Source organism: Schistocerca gregaria, chromosome 1, assembly GCF_023897955.1.
Source record: "Schistocerca gregaria isolate iqSchGreg1 chromosome 1, iqSchGreg1.2, whole genome shotgun sequence".
NCBI lineage: Eukaryota > Metazoa > Arthropoda > Insecta > Orthoptera > Acrididae > Schistocerca > Schistocerca gregaria.
This window is the reverse complement of record NC_064920.1, coordinates 1,118,133,409-1,118,157,348: the sequence shown is the minus strand read 5'-3', so window position 1 is coordinate 1,118,157,348 and position 23,940 is coordinate 1,118,133,409. Positions and strand designations below refer to the sequence as shown.

At 39.8% G+C, this 23,940-nt stretch overlaps 2 protein-coding genes across 2 annotated transcripts; both read left to right on the top strand.

Moving 5' to 3' along the window:
- Positions 1-449: 449 nt before the first annotated feature.
- LOC126283661 (ejaculatory bulb-specific protein 3-like) lies at positions 450-1,383 on the top strand. The gene has a single exon (XM_049982290.1). It carries the CDS (start codon positions 495-497, stop codon positions 888-890), a length of 396 nt encoding a protein of 131 aa, XP_049838247.1. The 5' UTR covers positions 450-494; the 3' UTR covers positions 891-1,383.
- Positions 1,384-22,538: 21,155 nt separating this feature from the next.
- Positions 22,539-23,524, top strand: LOC126283678 (ejaculatory bulb-specific protein 3-like). Its single transcript, XM_049982291.1, has one exon. The coding sequence runs from the start codon at positions 22,562-22,564 to the stop codon at positions 22,955-22,957; it is 396 nt and encodes a 131-aa protein (XP_049838248.1). The 5' UTR covers positions 22,539-22,561; the 3' UTR covers positions 22,958-23,524.
- Positions 23,525-23,940: the final 416 nt, after the last annotated feature.

Below are 23,940 nucleotides of genomic sequence, written 5' to 3'. Positions count from 1 at the left end.
AAAACTATTTATAAACACTGTCGTTGGTTTCTAATGCTTTATGGACACCACTTAATGCAGTAATCAGGCATCACGGCACAAGAATTGAATTTTCAGGTCTTTTGAGTACGATCTCACTGACATACGAGTTTAGTAGCTTTAGATATATGTTATAAACGTTGAATATGTAACATTAAAAACAGTATTTGTGGGAGGAAGGCCAGTTGTGCTCCACAGACAGTAAGTTCAGGAGAGACAGAAGATTACGACATCTTGTCATTAGTGGGAACGCCACGCTGCTACACCTCAAGGTCTTCCTTTGCGATGTGATGCACGGAGATTACGGGAGTGGCCCTGCTAACACGGCCAGCCGGTGATTCATGTCCGGAAACTGAGGTGTCTACACCCGCCTCAGGCTACCTTTATAAGGGAGTAGAGCCCCTCAGGCCGGCAGTTGACTTCTGAAGTCCTCTTGTGCTCTTCCTACCCACGCTCCTTGACAGCTACCGGCAGAGATGTGCAAGGCCTTCACTCCTCTGCTCATTCTGGTGGTTGCCACTGCGGTACCACTGACTTCCGCCGACGAAGGGAAGTACTCCACCAAGTACGACAATGTGGACCTGGACGAGATCCTCAACAATGATCGGCTCTTCAACAATTACATGGACTGCCTGCTGGACGATGGTGACGAACGATGCACCCCAGAGGGTAAGGAACTAAAGGGAGTCATTCCGGACGCCTTGCAGACTGAGTGTTCGAAATGCAATGAGAAGCAGAAAGTGAGAGTGGATAAGGTTGTCAAGTTCATAAAGGACAACAAGAAGGACGCGTTTGAGAAGCTGAAGGCCAAGTACGACCCCGACGGCACCTATTTCGAGCGCTACGAGCACCATCTGAAAGAACTTTCATAAGCGAGCTGCACCACAGAGAACACAAGACACCTAATTGGATGCCTTGTATTCCGCAAGGTCTCTTCAGGAGAAGTCACAAATCGTTGACAACATTGATCATATTATGTTACTTAATGCCCTTACAAATGTGGTAACAATTTCCTTATGATACTTTCAGCTGCTGTTGTCAGTTTACTATGTCATGTATTAAGAATTTCCGCAGCGTCTTAAAATAACGATGTCTCCGATGTTCTCAGACACTTCCTGAAATGTAAATACATCATACAAAATGTAAGTTTTATCTAGTTACTGTTGTTTGATTGGAAAATTTAAAGAGTGCTTGTTCATCTCTGAATTACCAAACAACCATTTTTAAAGAATGTAGCTGTTGTAGGTCACTTAATATTTATACTGTATTAGAAATTTATTTCGCATATTCTGTAGTCTATTTTGTTAAACTGTAGGATTGGTTGTAATTTGCTGCTTGAAATAAAGTTTATTTTTGTCATTACAACATTTCTTAATAATATACGACATACTAATGTTAAAAATAGAGAAATGGGTACGTTAATGTTGCTCAGCTTGCTTAGTGAGAAAGCTGAAAGTTGACTGCGGCTTTGGCGACAACAAATGTGCTTAATCTGCACATGATATCAGTTAGTTGGTACCAAGCCAGTAGAGGATAAGAGCAAGACTTTATTTTTATATATATATATATATATATATATATATATATATATATATATATATATATTTTTTTTTTTTTTTTTTTTTTTTTTTGCTTTTTGTTGGCTCTCTTGGTCAGAAGGGGTTCGATCATGCATTGTTAGTTTAGGAACATGTAGACATATGGACTACTTTTGAAGTGTATTTTTGAGCATTTACGTTAGCGAAATAATTAAATAATTTAGTAATGGGGAATGATCTTTAAAGTGTAAAGACTAAGAAATATATCATTATGATGTAGACTATAAACAATGGGGTAAACAATGACCACATATTTTCTCCAAATAAACACAGATAAATTTATATTTGAATGCTAACCTGATGTTGACTGGTAAATCGACATAATACTAACAGAAGACTGCACAGAACAATTAAGCAGTGCATTTGCAGACAGTATCAAATGTGGAATAAATGTTCATAGCTGTGCAACAAATCACTAAAATCCGCAACGAAATCTCAAACTTTCACTACTAAATAAAAGTCTTTAAACAGTAACAAATTTACTACTGTTGGAGATTACTGAATGACTTGTAGGAGGGCTGTTACTTAGATCAACAACATTCGGAGATACAAATCCTCAGAGTTCTGAAGTGGTGGACACCGAGTCTGACATAACGGACATAAGCCAAAACGGCTATGTCATTGCACAACTTCTTGTAACACCTCACCAATGCAACCGCACACTGGCAAAGGATCTCGAGCTTTGGCTTGTCTGCATATTTACAATCTTGCTCACATGACCATGTTAGTGATGACTGTGTTGTCAACCACAATGAAATTAGATATTTATAGGCCTAACACTTACATACACTTACTTTAAACGTACACATAAAGTACTCTTCTGCCAGTTTATGATTTCGTCTTACAGTGTCTCTCTAAATGTAGTATTAATGATCTAATTTCCATATTTTCTATGCCACATCAGGAGCTGGAGCTAAAGGCAGTCAGTAAAACATCTTTAGCCACATAAGTGCTGCAGTCCCACGATAGCCTAATTGCAATAGTACATGTATATCGTTACCAAAATATCATTAATTTAACATGTGGATACACTGAATTGATGATAAAATATGATGGAATTCTCATGCTGGTGATAATCAGTTGTATGCAAATGTGTATTCTCAGCTACTTAACTGTTGCCCTTTGAGTGATGGTAATTTCGGTGGGGTACACTGTACACTGCCAACACCACTCACATTGCCTCCATCGACGTTGTGTCAAAAGTTCTCAACATTTTGAGCAGCTTGCCTCTTTGCCTACGAGTCGCACTGTTTTTGTAGGAATGTGGTAGGTTCCAACAGGGCTATGTGAAATGTGCATAATGACTTTAAAATGGTCTGTACAAAGGGGATATTGCGTAATATTCAAACTTGCCAATTTATGCATTAAATTTGTTCCTTTGTCAATCCTAAGTGGTTTGTGCTAATTTAATGCTAGTTTTATTTAATGTGTATAACCACGTATTATGACACTGCTTGTGTTGGGTGGTGATGATATCAAGTTATTGATGGGGTTACGTTGAGTACACTGGCAAGTAATAAGTACATTATTTCTGTTAACTTCGACTGTGGGTTGGTTGTTTTTGCACCAGTCACTACTTTCATGAAAATTTACCTAGTGTTATTCTGTAATTGTCCTCTGCAATTCGCAGACACCACATTCGCGAGGTCATCAGCACATATTACTACCCCGTTAATTCCATTTGTTTACGAGAGCTTCGATGGCGATATACCAGATTTTGGACCTATCAATCTATAATTATGTGTAGACTTTTGTAGGTTTCTTTGGAACCGTTTGGTGGCCTGCTCAGCAGTCTACATCTCTATGTTCAGAGTAATCAAGTACACTCTTATATATAGAGCAGTTGGAACTAGCATCTCTCTGAAACTTGCTAATAGCGGAGGCCATCAAAGGTTATCAAAAGTACCAGCAATGTCAATACTGCTACAACATACTTATCTTCCACTTTTTGATTTACCTCTAATGCTCGATTTACTGAGTCGTTTATTGATTTTTGTGACCTGTAAGCACAATGGTGAGGATTGATGCCATGGAGCTGAATGAGTGACTCTAGTCAGTCTTGCACCTTAGCGAACTGAACATTTAAGGGAAACGGGTCTCTACGCTTTGGGTCATTAAGGTCCTGTGTTGCAGCCTTTTTAAGGTTTCTGAGTGTGCGCCACCTGTGCTGGGGTTTTTGCAATGTTTAAGTGGTGTGCCTGCCAGCGTAAGTACTTCCTGAGCAAATTTGTTGGTCAATTAATCGTTTTCATAAAGACTGTCCATTTGTGTACGGACATCCATGTGATAATGTTCGTTGTGTGTATAATCATCGTTGGGAAGGAGCTTGTTTGCAGGTACGACCATCTCCAGTTCTGTGTAGCAATAACATCTGATCGCTTATTGACAGTACCACTGGTGCCTTTATACTCTGTGTTCGTAATTTAAAAGGCACTATCCATATACTTTCCCGTAAATTCGTTTCTTCAGAATTGTCCCAATGGTTCGTCGTCGTCTAGTTGATTATTGTGTCGTTATTTGGCGTCACGGTACATTTGCGGTCAGTCCTTTTTGTTGCTGTTCTTTGCTCTTGGGCAGTATAATCTCCTCATACGTGAGTCCTCTCTTATTGTCATCAGCTCTGTGGAGCACGTTAGTTGCTATTTCCGTCTATTGTTCGTTTGTGGGATTGCAGCAGTTTGGACCCTAAGTACAAAGTTACTTATTACGTGCGTTCTGTAGTCAATACTACAACGGGTGGTATGTAACGGGAAGTTATCAGTCGTTTCTCTAAACATTTGTCACTTAGCTCTGCTAGGAGCATTCGTTGTTCTTGAGTGAGTACATGTGTGTCTGGATAAGTGGCTGTTTGTTTAACTTTTGTTATGTGACCACAGTGTACAAAATTTGCAAGTGAGTGACCTGATATATATATATTGCTGGTACCTCCTGCTTATCCCCAATATGTCGTTGGTTGTCCTCTCTTACTTACCCAAAAAAGGCTACACTCATTTCTTTTGTCTGCCGTCGTTTGTCCTCTGGTATCTGTCCTGTCAGCTTTTCAGATGCTAGATCAGGCGTTTATATCCGACGGTATCAGTAATCTTTTGCCCCTAGAGAAACGTGCTCACTTCCTTATTAAGTCTGAAAATGGTTCAATGGCATATGAGTGGTGACGTGTGAGTGCTGTGAGTATTACATATGTTTCCCATCTCTGTGTGATTTCATTGTTGCAGTGTGTTCTGTGCGGAGTTTTGTGATCTATGTTACCGTGATACCTGCTACTTTGTGTGTTTGCTCCCTGTAATTATCATATAGTTCCTTAGGAGACCAGGTATTGTACCAACACACGTGTAGGGTTCCTGTACCAAGACGACGATCGCCTGTACTTCCTTCATCAGCTTCTGAATTATCATAGTTCTTCTCAGACAGTTAACTTTTTGGTCTTCAGAGTGGATATCTAGCATATGCAAAGCACTTTGTTGCGGTCTCCTTGTGGTAGAGGTAGATGCGCCCAGATGCTGTCACTAGATCCCATGTAAATTTTTTTCTACGTTAAAGGCCTCTTCCCCCCATGTACATGTCCTTCTCAGAAGACTACATGGCTCGCGTTTGTTAGTTAGGGGATTCAGATTTTGGAGGATTACACGATCCAGTTGCTCAGTAGTGGGTAGCGTATTTTGTGTCCATACGGATGACTGAGTCGCGGCAGCAAATGTAAGGCATTTGGGTATATATCACCATTTTCAAGCTGGTTTAATCGCAATGTTGACAAAATGTTCTCGTAATGTATTATGTTTCCCTTGTCACTTTCAGGATTTATGTGCATGGTTACCACTATTTCGTAGTGATTGTCCTCAGTTGTTTTGTCCTTAACTGTGGAGATCGTGATTTCTTTGGTGATGATTGTTGGATAATTTATACATGAGTTGTAGGTATTTATGATATGTTTGTATTTTAGACACACCGTTTCTTCTTTAAGAGGTCACCTTCTTCCTTGTGTAATGGTTGCCAGTATCTCGTAATGGTTGTGCAAAGTTGTTTTGTCCTTCACTGTGGAATTGCTGTTTTCTTAGCTGAAAGGTGCTGCATATTTTTACATGTCCTGTAGGTATTTCTGATATGTTTAATTTTCGACACACTGTTTATTAATTTAAGAGCTCCTCTTTCTCCTTGTATAATGAATGAAAAATGTCTTAATGGTTGTGCATAGTTATTTTGATCTTAACTGTGGAGATCGTGCTTTCGTTAGGTGATGGTTGTTACATATTTTATACATAAGCTGTTGGTAATTCTAATATGTTTTAATTTTCGACACACCGTTTCTTCTTTTAAGAAGTCACCTTCTTCCTTGTGTGGTAATTATCAACACCTCGTAACGGTTGTCCATAGCTGTTTTGTCTTTATGGAGTTTTTGTTTTTGTTAGGTGATGGTCGTTGCAAATTTTATGCATGAGTTGTTGGTACCTCTGCTATGTTTTAATTTTCGACACACTGCTTCTGTCTTTATGAGGTCATCATCTTACTTGTGTGATGGTTACCAATATCTCGTAATGGTTATGCAAAGTTGTTTTGTTTTTAACTGTGAATTCGTATTTTTCTTAAGTAGTGCCTCTTGCATTTTTTATACATGAGCTGTTGGTATTTATGGAACGTTTTTCTTTTCGACACACTGTTTCGTTCTTTAAGAGGTCATCTTCTTCCTTGTGTGATGAATAAAAATATCTGAAACTGTTTATGCATAGTTTTTTTGTCCTTAGCTGTGGGGTTCGTGGTTTTTTTAGGTGATGATTTTTACATATTTTATACAAGAGCTATTGGTATTTCTAATATGTTTCAATTTTCGACACACTGTTTCTTCTTATAAGAGGTTGTCTTCTTCCTTGTACGATAAATACAAATATCTCGTAATGGTTATGCACAGTTGTTTTGTCCTTAACTGCGGGGTTTGTCTTTTTCTTAGATGATGGTTAATGCATGTGTTATACAAGGGTTGTTGGTATTTCTTATATTTTTTATTTTCAACACACCGTTTCTTCGCTTTATAGGTTGAAACCTTCCCGGCTCCTCCATATATCTTTTTTTTTCGCAAACTTCCCTTCTACAATAACCTATGAAACCTTTCCTTAGGATTTCTATCTCTTGCGTAATAATAACAAATGAAATCTTCCCTTTGAAAGTTATTCTCTTTCCCAATCTACGCATACAAATTTATATGCTGCTTATTATAAGTGATTTGCTGATGATTTCGACGAAACACAGAATGTGTCGTCGTCGTGGCCCTCAGTCGTTACCTGCAATAACCCAAAACTGTTCTTTAACTTTCTTACTGTTATTGTATCGCCGTTTGACTACTACATCGACCTGCGACATGAATATACTTACTCTGGTTTACTATACTCTATTAACTGCTGGTGGGCTGTCATAATAAGTGGCTGTATCTATTACCAAAGCTGACGTTATTCTTTTATAGCAAAGCTGACTTTATTCTTTAATTAGTTTGACTAAAGTTACGTAATTCATAGTTACACTTTTCTTGACAACAATAAAATTTTTGCAGAGTTTTAGGTTGATGGTTTTTGGGATGGATTACAATCAGTAATGCAACATTTCAGGCAAAAATTAATTATATTCTGAATATGCTTCAAATATTTAGGGTTGGTAACGAAATGATTTTACAAACGTTCAAATGGGACTTACGTTTTACAATAATCTTACAACTAGCATTGCGAAAACATACCTTCTGTAGTCTCGAGTTTCGCAAAGAAAATAATTCGATAATATTAGTTCCTCTTATGATAATAGTTAGTTGATGTCTCTGTACATCCGTTTATAATCTCTTGTAAATCATAGCTGGTGGCTGGCAGGCACACTGTTCCTCTCAACCTCTCGCTTCAGACCTACTACCAACTCGCTTCACATCTCGCTTACTACTGACTTCCTGCGAACACTAAAGTGCTGTCTCTCCTACCACAATGTTTTCTGGTGCACACAATCCCTGCTACCATTACAAAATTTATCAATGCGCGGTCTTTTCCGCTCTTTTCTTCAAATGTATCTTTCCCGCCCTTTTTAAAATTATATCAATGTGCGGTCTCTCTTACTAACAATATTTTGGTGCAGACATTCCTGCTACCACAATTATTTCCAACATGACAAATATTAATTATTCCTACTTATTGCTATTAATAAAATATGAACATCTTTCATAAATTGTGGTTTGACAATAGACAATAGAAATATACACGTCTTACAAGGCCATCCTCCTCCTTCTGTGATGGTTGCCAATATCTCGTGGTGGTTGCCCATAATTGCTTTGTCCTTAAGTGAGGAGTTCGTGTTTTGCTTTGGTGATGGTTGTTACATATTTTATACATGAGGTGTTGTTATTTCTGATATATTTTTATTTTCAACACACTGTTTCTTCCTTTAAGAGGTCTATTCTTCGTTGTATGTTTCAAAAGTGTTTGTCTCAGGTACTTGTAAGTTTGAGTAGTCAGTGCTCCCTCCATAGTCAAGTTAACTGGTTTTACACCGTGAAGTCACATTCATGGCACCATTGCCTATATTTAAAGTGAACGTGCAATAACAACTCATAAGCTGAAAGTCGCAGCACCAGCAGTGAATGGTATATAAAGCGTGTCGTGAGACGCGAAAAACAGTGTAATTGCTCTTGTAATTCGGAAACGGTCTTATTTCTCTGTTGTCCAAAAGTCCTGATCATTAGTGAAACGTCTAGTTTTGTAAACTGTTCACGAGCCTCCTTCATTAAAGTATACGGTGTATGGCAAAATGGTGCTATCCAAAATGGACGCTAAAACAAACTGTGGTGCCATAGATGACAGGACTGTAGGACGGCGCTGAAAGCTGTGTATTGGCGAATAGATGCTAAAATAAAACAACGGGCTACCATCACTTTCTATGCGACGACCGTACGCAGCAGACTCCTACACCCATGCTTACTGCTGTTCATTGGCAATGGAGGCTGAATTAGCACGCCAGTACCACAAATGGACTTCAACTGAAGGGAAACAATTGGCCTGTTTAGACGACAGAGGGCCATTGGCATGTACAGCGTGCAACGTCGGAAAGCTAATATCCTGCAACAATCGTCACAAGGTTCCACGACGGAGGACGGAACGTAATGCTCTGGGCAATGTTTCCGTGACATTACCTTGGTGATCTCGTCATTCTGGGATGCACTATGGATCAATACGCGAGTAGTCCTACTCTTTGGGAACATGCCGTTTGTTTTTCTTCGGCACGATGGCGTCTACGAGCAGAACAAGCAAAGTGTCACACATTTCGCAGCGTATGTGCGTGGATCGAATATGTACCACGACAAATGTACCATAGTCCCCTGTCCACCTATCTCCCAGGATTTTAACCTAATCGAGACTCTGTGGGACCACTCGGCCAGGCTGTTTCCGTCATGGATCCTCAACTTGAAACCTTGTGTAGATGGCCACGGCACTGGGAATCATTGGCTCTCCTCCAGCACTTCTGCAGCTCTCCGCGATGCAAAAGGTGTTTATTCAGGCTTTTGAGAAGGGGTCACATTTAACTGAAAAGACAGTGTATATGCAACCTCTAATACATGCCAGGCTGCGCTCCTGTAATACGAACGCCACAGCTACAGGGGTGCACCGCGGGTAAGTCGTGACTCCTGCTGCCAATACCAAGTGATCAAAAAGTCAGTATAAATTTGCAAACATAATAAAGCACGGAATAATGTAGATAGAGAGGTACAAATTGACACACATGCTTGGAATGACATGGGGTTTTATTAGAAACGAAAAAATTACAAAAGTTCAAAAACTTTCCGACAGATGGCGCTTCATCTGACGGAGTAGCAACAATTAGCATAACAAAGTAAGACAAAGCGAAGATGATATTCTTTACAGGAAATGCTCGATATGTCCACCATCATTCCTCAACAATAGCTGTAGTCAAGGAATAATGTTCTGAACAGCACTGTAAAGCATGTCCGAAGTTATGCTGAGGCATTGGCGTCGGATGTTGTCTTTCAGCATCCCTAGAGATGTCGGTCGATCACGATACACTTGCGACTACAGGTAACCCCAAAGCCAATAATCGCACGGATTGAGGTCTGGAGACCTGGGAGGCCAAGCATGACGAAAGTGGCGGCTGACTACACGATCATCACCAAACGACGCGCGCAAGAGATATTTCAAGCGTCTAGCAATATGGGGTGGAGCGCCATCCTGCATAAACATCGTCGTTACAGCAGGTGTTCATCAGCCAGACTGTGGATGAAGCGATTCTGTAACATAACGGCGTACCTCTCACCCGTAACGGTAGGAGCTACAAAACCAGAATCACGCATTTCCTCTCAGAAAAAAGGCCCGATAACGGTAATGTGGTAAATCCAACCCATACCGTGACTTTCTCGTCGTGCAATGGAGTTTCCACGACAGTTCTGGAATTTTCTTTAGTCCAAATTCTGCAGTTGTGGACGTTGAAAGACCCTCGGAGCGAGAAATGAGCATCGTAGATCCACAACACGTTACTCAACCAATCGTCATCTTCCGCCATCTTTTGAAACGCCCACACCGCAAATGCACTGGCCGGCCGGAGCGGTTCTAGGTGCTACAGTCTGGAAACGCGCGACCGCTACGTTCGCAGGTTCTAATCCTGCCTCGGGGATGGATGTGTGTGATGTCCTTAGGTTAGTTAGGTTTGAGTAGTTCTAAGTTCTAGTGGGCTGATGACCTCAGACGTTAAGTCCCACAGTGCTCAGAGCCATTTGAGACTAATGCACTCCGCTACACTAAAGTGCCAGGTAACACTTCATGATGCCAATAGATTTTGTACGGATGGCATTGGAAGGTCCGCCTAAGTGCCAACCAAACAGTTGTGTATGGAATGCTGGTGCGACGTGCGACTGCACGAGCGCTGACTTCCCCGTGCATAGACGAACCCGCTACAGTCGCCATTTCTTCTTGAACTGTCTCACGAGCCTTACGCCTTGTGCTCTGTCGGCCACCACGGGGTCTATCGTCTAAACAACCCATGGCTTCCAACTTCGAAAGCATTCTCGCCACAGCTTCATTTGTCAACGGACCTTTACCCGTTCACATCCCCTTCATATGGCGATAGGATCGTAACACTGGACTAGCATATTCCCCATTCTGATAATGCAGCTTAACTAAAAGCGCCTTTTCAGGTAATGTCAATATGCTACGACTGCTGACAAATCTGACTCTCTCTCTCATTACAGCACCTTTCATACACGATTGCGATGCCCAGTCACTGACGTTTTGCTGTCCAGCTCCAACCGTCGGACATATTGCGAACTTTGTTTTTTGCTGTTGATGTAATAAAACCCCATGACATTCGAAGCATGTGTGTCAATTTTTTCCTCTCTGTTTACATTATTCCGTGGTTTATTAAGTTTTCAAATGTATACTGACTTTTTGATCACCCATTACGTCAACTCCAGGAGATAGCATGGAAACAGCCCGCGAGGTTTTTTTCTCGAAGTTCCACGCAGACATCATACTGGAATTCAAGTGGATGTGAACAGCACCGGTATGCTCATGACGTAGTAAACATGGCTGCCCTCGCATGCTCTACCGCGAAATTACGGACTCCATCACCTGGCTGGAACTGAAGTCGCCATTTGACTACTCTTAGGCGGGGTCCCACTCCGGGCTCTACACCGGCTGCTTCTGCTCCCCATCGGACGGAGTCGCCTTACCATTAATCGAGAGCACCGTCCGTTCGACACTCACTGACATCCAACAGCCACCCCGGAGTTTTTACGCTTTGCTTGATCTGTTTCTCAGCCACCCACGAGGTCAGAGTATCGCTGTATTATGTCACTATTGCCGTCAGCGCCATCCCCCTCATGGCCCACTATGGATTTAGTGGACATCGTCATTGTTAGCACATTACTGTTATCATAAGAGATTGACAATTCAGTCTGTAATCAAGTAGTGTGGACACACGTCCTCTGACTCCAAGTACCGCTTCTTAGTCGATAAGCAAACAGGTGTCATTGCTACCTGTGCCTATCACTTTTACTGCTTGGCACCCCTTGGCAAAAAGCAGAAAACAACGTATATTTACTACGTTATACTTACTTTTTTAAAAGTTGAGTAACATGTACACGGCATTTGTTCTGCTGATTCTTTTGTATTTCAAGGTACTTTCCGGATTTTTGACCCATCTAAAGGAAACAACTGGCCTGTACCTGAAAGGGGCACTAGTTCTTAGATAACCATACGTTATAAGCCAAGATACAATGCAGTTGCATAGAGTACTGTGCATAAGACTTGTTTCTTATCGTTGAAATAACAATTTACACAACGGACAATCTTAAGCATAACAAATAATTAAACTAAACAGTATCGCAGGTTAAATCGATATAATGCTAAATTTTGTGAGGTCTTGACTTTGGATGAGGTACTGTTAAACTGAACCTTTTTCATTTATGTTCTGCAACAAACTTGTCACTCAGCATTATAAACTAAACTTTAGGCCATGGACAATACTATAAACAGTAACTGAAATAAATAATCTCACAATATGACTGATTAAATTGTTATTGTATAATATTTTGTGAGATCATGATGGCAATTTGTGGCTTTGTATTCATGATTCAGATTTAATAGCAAATAATATTTTTGTGTAGTGAATGTTGGTGTTTCATGTCTCCCATACAGTTTCCACTACTACCTCCAAAAACTAAAGCTGAAAGAGAAAACAAGATGACTCTTTCCGTTTTTAATGTGTAAATGGACTTGGCTCCTCTAGAGGCGTGCTACGGTATTATGGCGTGAGGACTTCAATGCGTACCCGAGGACATAACCAAAAAATTGTTTTATATTACTTTATCGGGTGATCAATAAAAAAATTATGACTGTTTCTCGTTAGAAGTCATCATACATGTATTTTACTTGTCTTCAACGTCGCCTTATATCCATTCGGAAAGGTACTGACTGCCTACTGAAATTAACCAATAAGATTCCAGTATGTATGTTGAGCTGCAGACAGGAAACTGTAATTAGTTTAGATCCTCAAATAAATGACTGTAATTCTTAACAAGATGGCACCTCAGGCACGACCGTCATATGGCCAGATGTAGGACACATGTTACAGTGCACGTGAACTGGGAAGAATTGCTTTTCTTTGACGCACCAGATGACAGAGGGAAAACGTTTCACATTAAAGTCTTCTTGGCCGAACCAAGAACTCAGAGAAATGCAGTTGCGTCAACAGTGGTAGCAACTAAATATTTGCTGCAGCAAATGTGCACCGTGTGATGCAGATTCGCAGGTTAAGAATTACGTTATGAAATTTAAGGGACATTGAGAAATGTAAAGATCAGATTTCTTGCTACAATTGCACTAAGATACAGCACAAAGCAATGGAAGCGCTGATCAAGACCAACTCTTACACATTAAAGCACAGGCTGCTGGCTTCCCAGATAGGGAGGTGAGTTACGAGGGGTGATCATTAAGTAAATGCAACACATATTTTCCTCGGCCAGTTTCGTTGAAAAAGTACGGAATTTGCTGCAGGACATATAGGTATATCGCTGCTTCAGCCCCTATAGTTTCATGAATTTCTGATAGGTGACAGCGCTATACGTCGCCTTTAAGATGGCAGCGTTAACTGTGCTGCGTCATCTACTTTCTTTGGTAGAAAACCAGAGCGTTTAAGATATTTACAGGCGCTTGCAGAATGTCTGTAGAAATCTGGCAGTGAACAAAATCATGTTGAGTCAAATCGTTGGGAGAGATGTGTGTTATCACCATAACACGGTCGGGCAAACCTGTACCATCTCTCTCGTGCCAGCCGGATGCACAAAGCCGTGACTCGTGTTGTGCTGGTACGTGCGTAGACACTCATTCGAGGCGATGAATGGATCACAGTCAGTCACTTCAGTGATCAGCTTCCCCTTCTCCATGACAACGCAAGACTTGCCAGAACTATGCGCTCCTGAGAGGAACTCACTGAACATCGTTGAATTATTCTTAATCCTCCACTGTACAGCCCAGATTTCGCACCTTCCAATGTCCTCCTGTTTGGACGAGTAAAGGATGTACTCCGCGGGAATCAGCACGTGACTGAAGGAGAGGTTATTGATCCAATAAGACGTCGGTTCCGACGTCGGCAGTTAGTGTGGTACTATGAGGGCATTAGGGCTCTCCTAGTAAGATGCCGTATGGCCGTCAGATTGAAAGGAGATTGTGTTGAAAAATGGGGTGCCGTAAGCATTAGGGTAGGAAATAATATTGTGTATTTTGTTGCATTACTTATTCAACGCTCCTAGCACTTAGAGATCAAATTCGCGGTTCCAGTACACAAACTGCAAAAATTATAAGAGAAAAAAACTGAGTTTATAAAACTCTCAGACATAAGATACATGGAAAACAATATAGTGGAAGTATTAGAAGCCTATCAGTTTGACTTTAGGAAAGGAAGAAAAAAATCTAGACACCTTTATACAATTTGTCGATCCGGAAAAACCGCTGAAGAGTATCAACGGTGTTGTTCGAAATTCCGTATAAATGTGGGTAACCTATAAGAAAAGATGGGTAATGTGCAATATGTACAAGAACCAAGGGGGAACAAATCAGAGTGGAAGACAAAGAACGAGGTTCACGGTCCCTGTCCAACCTGGACTTAGAAGAAGCGGTCATGGTGAAAGAGTATCAATGATAAGACGCACTAATGACAATCCTATCCTCAATGAAAGTGCAGAAGAATTACAGGATGTGTTGAATGAAATGAACAGATTAATGAGCACAGAATATCAGTTGACAGTAAAACAGAGAAAGGCTAAAGTAATGAGAAGTAGCAGAAAAGAGAAGAGTACAAACTTAACGTCAGAATTGGGAATCACAAAGTTATCGAAGTTACGCGGCAATGGTTTCCGCGATGGTCTGAGCAAGGAAGACATAAAATGCGCATTAACACTGACAAAAAGGGCGCTCCTGGTCAAGAGAAATCAGTTAGTGTCACTCGTAGGCATTTAATTCCAGGAATAAATTTCTGGGGATGTACGTTCGGTGCATAGCATTGTAGTGGGACATGGACTATGGAAAAATCAGAAGATAATCAAATAATTTGAGTTGTGCTTCTACAGAAGAATGTTGAAAATTAAGAGGACTGGTAAGATAAGATGTGAGGAGGTTATTCGCAGAATCGGCGACGTTAAGGAACATATGGAAAACACTGACTAGAAGAAGGTACAGAGTTCCGAGAGCTGTTAAGCCATGTGGGATCGTTTCTCTTTTAGTAGAAGCAGAAGTAGAGGGTAAAACTGTAGAGGAAGAGAAAGGTTGGAAAAAAGGGTACATGGGCTTCTCTTCCCTTAATTTAACCGATGAATGTGGCGATAGGAAGGGCATTTGGCCTAATAACTTAATGTTTTAAACATAGCTGAACAACAGCAACGGTTTCACGTAATAAAATTATAAACAGCCGACAAGTTGCAATGGATAAAGAACCGACTCGGTTGTGAGCTCTGCTGTATCGATGAGCTATTTTATATTTACGTGACAAACCCTAATTCTAGGGCTATATTTTATTATTAACGCATGGATCTATGCCGACAGTTGTAAAAATGGCGATAGTACATTAGTTCTTATTCGTGTAAAATTGCTACGTTCTGAAGAAGACAAATTTATATTTGTCGAAACCTAGGTAAAGAATTTCTTTATCCATTGCAACTGGTCGGCTGTTGATAATTTTATTACTAATAATTTAAATAAAGCTGCTAAATTATTAAAGAAAACAGATCCTGAAAGGAAAGATGACTATTCAATCCAGGAAAGCAATCAAGTCAACTTGTGTGAATTAAAAATTGGTTGCGTTGGTACTCTGTGATGAAAAGATTGGTACAGAAGAAGAATTTGTCAAGCGACACATCAAACCATTCACAATTCCGATGACTCAAAAAAAAAAAGATATATGTGCTTTTCTTCCATTAATTTAACAGACATCTATGACTTCAGGCTGTCTTGCCAATGGCAGCTCAAGTAAGAAGAGTAAACATTAAAAAGGCCTAATTCATAAGTTCAATTCTCCTGCAGAGTTTAACGCACTTAATAGGATCCTTAAAGGTTAATGAAGCAGACGAAGAAAATGACACCGCAGAATAAATTGATTAAACAGTAGCTGCACTTCTCGGTGGAAGATAAATAACACAAAGAAATCAAAGAAGAGGGTCTTGAGAGGGAGTCATTTAACACAAGGATTTGGCCAAAATGTATTCTACGATTTAGCCATGCTGACATACACCGATGAGGAAAATATAAAATATAGCCTGGTGGAATAATTAATAAACTGCTGCACGTCAGAGTCTCCCTCTGCAATGTGAAGCACGACGATTACGGCAATGGCCCTGAAGCAGGTGGTTGATGTCCGAAAACTGAGGTGTCTACTACCGGCTCTGGGTACCTTTATGAGAGAGAAGAACCGCTGTTGTGTTCTTTCTACCCAGGCTCCCTGACAGCCACTGGCTTTCGCTCCTCTACTCATTCCGGTGGTCACCACTGCTGTACCACTGACTTCCGGCAACGAAGTGAAGTACTCCACCACGTACGACAACAGAGACCTGGACGAGATCCTCAACAACGACCGGCTCTTCAACAATTTCATGGACTGCCTGCTGGACGATGGTGACGAACAATGCACCCCACAGAGTAAAGAACTGAAGGAGGTTATTCCAGACGCCTTGCAGAGCGACTGTGCGAAATGTAATGATAAACAGAAAGCGAGAATCGATAAGGTCGCCAAGTTCATAACAGACAACAAAAAGGACATATGGGAGAAGTTGAAGGGCAAATACGACCCTGATGACACCTATTACGAGCACTGCCAGCGCCGTCTGAAAGTACTTGCATAAGCAAGCTGCACTGTGGAGTACACCAGACACATAATTGGTTGACTTGTATTTATTATGACTAGTCTCTTGCAGGAGAAGTCACAAATCCTAGACAACTAAGCAATATCTCTCACTGAACATATGATATTACTTAACGTGGTAACAGTTTTTTATGATGCTGCCATCTGCTGTTTCAATTTACTATGTCATGCAGGCTGCTAAAAAATTCGTTCAGTCTTCATGTCAACATATTGGAATATTTTATGGTCCTATGGTTTGAGACAATTTAAAAAAATTAATTGTCCTAAGACGTATTTGTATAACTCAAAATGTAAATGTTATCTGCTTTCAGTTTCTTGAATGGAATTTCTAAAGTGTACGTGTTTATCTTAAAATTGCAAGCTAGATATTGATAGAGCATGTAGTTGTCATATATCAGCTATGTTTTATTCTGTATTAGATATTCATATTTTGTTGTATATTGTGCTAAAATGTAGAATTGACTGTAATTCTCACTTTTAAATAAGGTCAATGTTCGTAATTATGATTTGTTTTTTCTTAGTAATTTAGCACATAGTAATTCTAAAACTATGCAAATTAATGGTAAGTTCCTATGGGACCAAACTGCTGATGTCATTGGTCCCTAGGCTTACACACTACTTAATCTAACTTTAACTAACTTACGCTAAGGACGACACACACACCTATGCCTGAGGGAGGAGTCGAACCTACGACAGGGAGAGCCGCACGAACCCTGGCAAGACGCCCTAGACAGAGCGCCTACCCCTCGTGGCCTAGAAGTATTTGTTCCACTTGTATATTGAGAAAGCCGCTATTTGACTGCACCTTTGGCAACAACCGATGTGATTAATGCCCAGTCAGAATTAAACAGTTGCTACGAACTAGCACACAGCAAGAGCATGACCTTACTTTTTCTTGTTTTTTGGCTTACGTAGTCGATAGGTGCTCGATGATGCTTTCTTGCTTTAAGTCGATATAGAAGTGTCGACCACACATGAAGCACATTTACTTATATATTCATTAGCAATGTAATTAAATAAATTATAAATGGCTAATGATCATTAAAATGTAAAGACTAACAAATAATTCTATATCATAAAAATATGTATGACAACCGATGGGTTGATTTTTGACTACACGTTCATTCAAATAAACACAGATTTATATTCGAATGTTGATCTCATATTGATTGTTAACTTGATACAATCCTAACTGAAAACTGCTCAAAATGTTTAAGTAAATCACTCACAGGCAGTATCAAATATGGGCTAAATTCTGGTTGCTGAGCAAAAAAATCACTAAAATCTGCAACAAAAATCTTAAAGTTCAGCACCTACTTATAAGTCGTTAAACAGCAACAAATTTACTGATGATGGAGACTACTCAGTTACTGAGAAGCGGACTGTGACTTATTTTATCAATATTCAGAGCTCCAAAATATTCAAAATGCCCAACTGGTGGACACCGAAGTATTTCTGACATAATACACTTAAGTTCAAAGCACTGTGTGGTCGCAGAATATATAGGAAACAACTTACCAACACAACCACACACTGGCGAAGGGAATCGAGCTCTGGCTTGTTTACCCGTTTAAAATCTTGTTTACATGTCCGCTATGTTAATCAGCAACCGTGATATTAAATACATTATAGCCCTAGCAATTACACACCTTTAAACATACACATCAACTACTCTTGATTAAATTTATGATATCGTCTTACAGTGTTCTCTCTACCATCTTCTTCTTCTATTTTCTTCTCCGCATCAGTGGCTGGAGCTAAAGCCAGTCTGCGTACTCTCTTTAGATACATTAGTGCAGAAGTTCTATGATAGTCAAATGACAATATTACACATATAGAGTTACCAAAATATCATTGATTACACATCTGTATCGATGGGATCATAAGATGGGATTCTCATGCTGGTGATAATCATCTGTGTACATATTTAGAATTATTGAGCTAGGCACCCCTTTTCGTATTCTTCACTAAATAATTTATGATTGTTTGCTTATTTATCTAACATTATTACAGACATCATCATACCACACCTGGAAAAGCGTTTCATATTGGAGTGTCTTACTGGTACATATTAGTTATGCATTCTATGAACTGCTGCAGTTTCAAATGCTAAGAACTTTGTTTTTATGAATTTATCTTGCATTCGGAACGCGTCTACTCGTCAACAACGATTTCGGTGAAGTTCATGGCGTATGCAGGACTAGACCAGCAATGAAAGTGACTGAAGTGGGAAATTTAGGTCGCTAATTGTAAGAAATAGCTTGTTTGTATGTGGTCATGCCGTGGCATGGTTCATTTACGTTACTAAAGTTTCTAGGTGGTGTTTGGCGCAGCGGAAAGTGTACATAATGGAAAGGTGAGGGTTGTTGATGAAATCACTACGTGGAAACTACTGTTTTAATTTCAGTTTTACTTTACGCTGCAAATAAACCGAAATAAAGCTCAGTACATTTTATTTATTAATACATTCATAAGAGGCGCGAGAACTAAATACAAAGGAAAATTTGTGACTTAAAATAAATTTGCAGCAAGGAATTGTAAGGCATACACGAGAACTTTATACACAATATTAGACAATTCTATTATTTTCCAGTTGATGATTGTATACGTGCTGGACTGGTATTGGTCGTAAAGTCCAAGATTCACAAGGATAAGGTACATGGAAAAGAAAATTGAGGATGTGTTAGAAGTTTATGAGTTTGACTTTAGGAAAGGCAAAGACACTGCATTTGGTAATGGAAGCAAGACCGGAAAAAGAAAAAAAAAATCAAAACACCTTCATACAATTTGTCCCCCGAGAAAAGTAAAACGGCGATGTACGAATTTCTCTGTAAAAAGGGGCAAGCTATAAGAAATGATCGGTAATGTGCCATATGTACCAGAACCAAGGTGGAACAACAAGACTGGAAGACAAAGAACGAAGTTCACGGATTAATAGCTGTGCACGACAGCACTGTTGAACCTGGACATAGAAGAAGCGTTCATGGTGAAAGATTATCAATGATCAGACCCACTAATAACATTCATATCCTCAATGAAAGTGAAGAAGAATTACAGGATGCGTTGAATGGTATGGACAGATTGATGAGTACAGAATATCAGTTGACAGTAAAACAGAGAAAGGCGAAAGTTATGAGAAGTAGCAGAAAAGAGAAGAGCGACTAACATAACGTCAGAATTGCGAATCACAAAGCAATCGAAGTTAGGCGGCAATGGTTTCCACGATGATCTGAGCAAGGCAGACATATAACGCAAACTAACACTGACAAAAAGGGCGTTCCTGGTCAAGAGAAATCTGTTAGTGTCACTCATAGGCCACAAATTAAAGAAGAAATTTCTGAGGATGCACGTTCGGTGTACAGCACTGTAGTGAGACATGGACTGTGGAAAACCCAGGCGATAATCGACTAGGGTGAGTTGTGCATCCACAGAAAAACGTTTAAAATCAAGAGGACTGGTAAGATAAGGTGTGAGGAGGTTCTTCGTAGAATCGGCGAGGTTAAGGAACATATGGAAAACATTGACTAGAAGAAGGTACCGAGTTCCGATAGCTGTTAAGGCACTTGGGATCGTGTCTGTAGTACCAGAGGCAGATGTATAGGGTAAAAACTGTAGAGGAAGAGAGAAGTTGGAATACATCCAGCAAATTATTGAGGATGTAGTTTGCAGTTGCTACTCTGTGATGAAAACGTTGGTACAGAAGAAGAATTCATCACGGGCCACGTCAAACCATTCACATTTCTGAACACTCAAAAAAAAAAAAAAAAGTACATATGCTTCTCGTCTCTTAATTTAACCGACGACAGTGACGATAGGAAGGGTATTTGACCTAATAATTTAAATAAAGTTTCAAAAGCATTGAAAAAACAGTTCCTGAAAGAAAAGATGACTATTCAATTCAGGAGATCTATCAAGGTATCTTGCATCAAATAAAAACAATAGGCATTTGGGTGGCGTTATAACTCTATGATGAAAATATTGGTACAGAAGAAGAATTCGTCACGGCCACGTCAAACCATTCACAATCCCGATAATTCAAAAAAAAAGGGTACATATGCATTTCTTCTTTTACTTTAACTGATGACTATGACTTGAGACTACCTTGCCAATGGCAGCGCAAGTAAGAAGAGTAAACATTAAAAAGACCTGATTCATAAGCGCAATTCTCCTGCATAGTATGAGATCAACAGATTTAATATGATGCTTAAAAGTTAATGAAGCACACGAAGAAACTGATGCTTGAGATGGAGCCATTTAAGACAAGGGTGCGGCTAAAATGTACTCGAAGATTTAGCCATACTGACATGCATCTATGAGGAAAATATAAATTACAGCGTGGGGATTGGATTGTCGTGAGGCGTACTCAGAAAAGAAAAAGGTTATAAACATGGGCTCTAGAATGTGTTCTTGAGCTATGAAAACGTGTGCATTAGGAGAGTTGTGTTTCACAGTAGCAAAGGTGAACAAGTGCTCTTAACTCTTAGAGTAAGCAACGTAGAGTCCATGTTTACGGGACACGGTCTAAGGCGCTGCATTCATGGACTGTGCGGCTGGTCCCGGCGGAGTTTTGAGTCCTCCCTCAGTCATGGGCGTGTGTGTTTGTCCTTAGAATAATTTAGGTTTAGTAGTGTGTAAGCTTAGGGACTGATGAACTTAGCAGATAAGTCCCATAAGATTTCACACACATTTGAACATTTTTGTTTATTGGACACTTTTTTATTTCACTTCACATTGAGGAATGAAAGGGCTTTCAGTAAAAGAGTTATGTTTTACTGTATCGAAGATGAAGTGCTGTTAGCTCTTAAGGTATGCACTTCAGTGACCATATTTATATGACTTTTTGCTTCGAATTATCTTTGTTATGATAGTCGATATTTACCATTTTGTGGGACACCCTTTATAAAAAGCATATAAATGTAATGGAGACTCTATATCATGCACTCCTTTTCGTAGTAATTAGGGTGATTTGTGTAGCTTTCTAAGTGAATGCCATTTCTAGTATGGTACATTTGTCTTCAAATGATAAGTGCGATATTTATGCATTATAGTGTGTTGTTACAAAAAGTTGTCAAATACATATTTATGTTTGCTACACAAAAGTATTAGGATACGGTACACAGTTCTCTATACTAGCTTGTACCACAAGTTACCATGTTACGTTTCTTGGCATCGTAAATTTCAGGCATGTTTTATTACTGAGTGAGTTATTACACAAGCATTAAAGTCTGTTGTTAGGAGTGGATTCCTGATTAGTTAAGCTGCATAGAAACTCTAGAGATACATGGCTCCTCATAGGAGAGTGACAGGCAGACGATAATTAGACAGAAGAGAAGATGTCAAGGTCATTGATTCGCAAAGATCGAACCTTGTTCATCTCTAAGTAACAAACGTATCAAATAGACAACACGCACTTAAACACAAAGAAAGTGAAGGACTGTTAATTTTGACGGTGAATTGCTGACTTACGTCGTTTCTATTTAACAGGTAAGACATAGCGACTTCAACAGAGTTCGTTTCTCATACAAATTTCGTGTATCCATCTACATTGCAATAAGCACAGTAGTGAAGTAAGAGGAAACAGTTTTGCGGCTTTAAGTTCCCAGTGAACTCGCTACGTTGCATATGATCAGGGTAATTACTGCAGATTGAAAGTGACTGAAGGAAAAAATTATTTTGTAAACTCTAACGTTCATCTCTAATGCATCGTGGGCACCACGAAATGATGCAATCAGAACTGGAATTTAGGTTCTTCTGGACACGGCTGTAAGGCCAATTATCTCCGTGAGGCAGGAGAGTGCGGAGGAGATGGAAGAATACGATATCTGTTCATCAGTGGAAATGCTACGCTACTGCACCTCAACATCTCCCCCTCTGACGAGACGTACGAAGATAACAGCAATGGCCCTGCTAACTCGGCCAGCAGATGATTCATGTATGGAAACTGGGGTGTCTACACCCACCTCTGGCTACCTTTATAAGAGAGCAGATCTCTTTAGGCTAGCACTCGACTCCTGCAGTCCAGTTAGGTACTTCCTACCCAGGTCCCCTGACAGCTACCGGTAAACATGTGGAAGGCCTTAACTCCACTACTCATTCTCGTGGTCGCCACTGTGGCGCCACTGACTTCCGCCGACGAAGGGAAGTACTCCACCAAGTACGACACCGTAGACCTGGACGAGATCCTCAATAATGATCCGCTCTTCAACAATTACATTGACTGCCTGCTGGACGATGGTGACGAACGATGCACCCCAAAGGGTAAGGAACTAAAGGGAGTCATTCCGGACGCCTTGCACACTGAGTGTGCGAAATGCAATGATAAGCAGAAAGCGAGAGTGGATAAGGTTGTCAAGTTCATAAAAGACAACAAGAAGGACGCGTTTGAGAAGCTGAAGGCCAAGTACGACCCCGACGGCACCTATTTCGAGCGCTACGAGCACCATCTGAAAGAACTTTCATAAGCGAGCTGCACCACAGAGAACACCAGACACCTAATTGGACGCCTTGTATTCATTCTGCCAACTCTCTTCAGAAGAAGTCACAAATCGTTGACAACTAAGCAATAACGACCATTGATCATATGATGTCACTTAATGTCCTTACAAATGTGGTAACAATTTCCTTATGACATTTGCATCTGCTGTTGTCAATTTACTACATTACGTACACTGCTAAGAGTTCCATCAACGTCTCTAAGTCAAGTTATCAGAATACCGACTGGTCCGATTTTTAAAAATGTAATTGTTCTGAACTGTAGTTGCATTATTCAAAATGAAAGTTTCTGCTGTTTTCAGTTCATTGAATGGAAATTCTAAGGAGTGTTTTTTTTTATCTTAGAATAAGAAACCATCTAGCGCTACAGGATGTATTTGTCATACATCAGCTAACTTTTATTGTATATTAGATATTCATTTCACATACTCTGTTGTATATTGTGGTAAAATGTACTATTGACTGTAATGCACTCTTCGAAATAAAGTTTATGTGTGTAATTATTAGCTGTTTTGTCTTAATAACAAGCCACATAGTAATGCTGAAGGTACATTAGAGTTGTTCAATATGTATACTGTGAGAGCTGCAATTTGACGACGTCTTGTCAACAGATATGGTTAGTGCCCAGTCAGCCTTAGTACTTTGGGTCGATACAGAAGTGTGGATCACATATGAAGCGTATTTGCTAGCATATTCATTAGCAATATAATTAAATGAGTTATAAATGACTAATGTTCATTAAATATAAGTAATAACAAACAACTCTATATGATAAAAATGTGGGCAACAACCGATGGGATTATCTTAGACAACATGTTTATTCAAATAAAATTAGATAAATTTGTATTTGAATACTGGCTTCAGATTGATTGTTAACTTGACGCCATAGGAACTGAAGATTTCATAGAATGTTTAAGCTGACCAAAAAATGACTAAAATCTGCCACGGAATT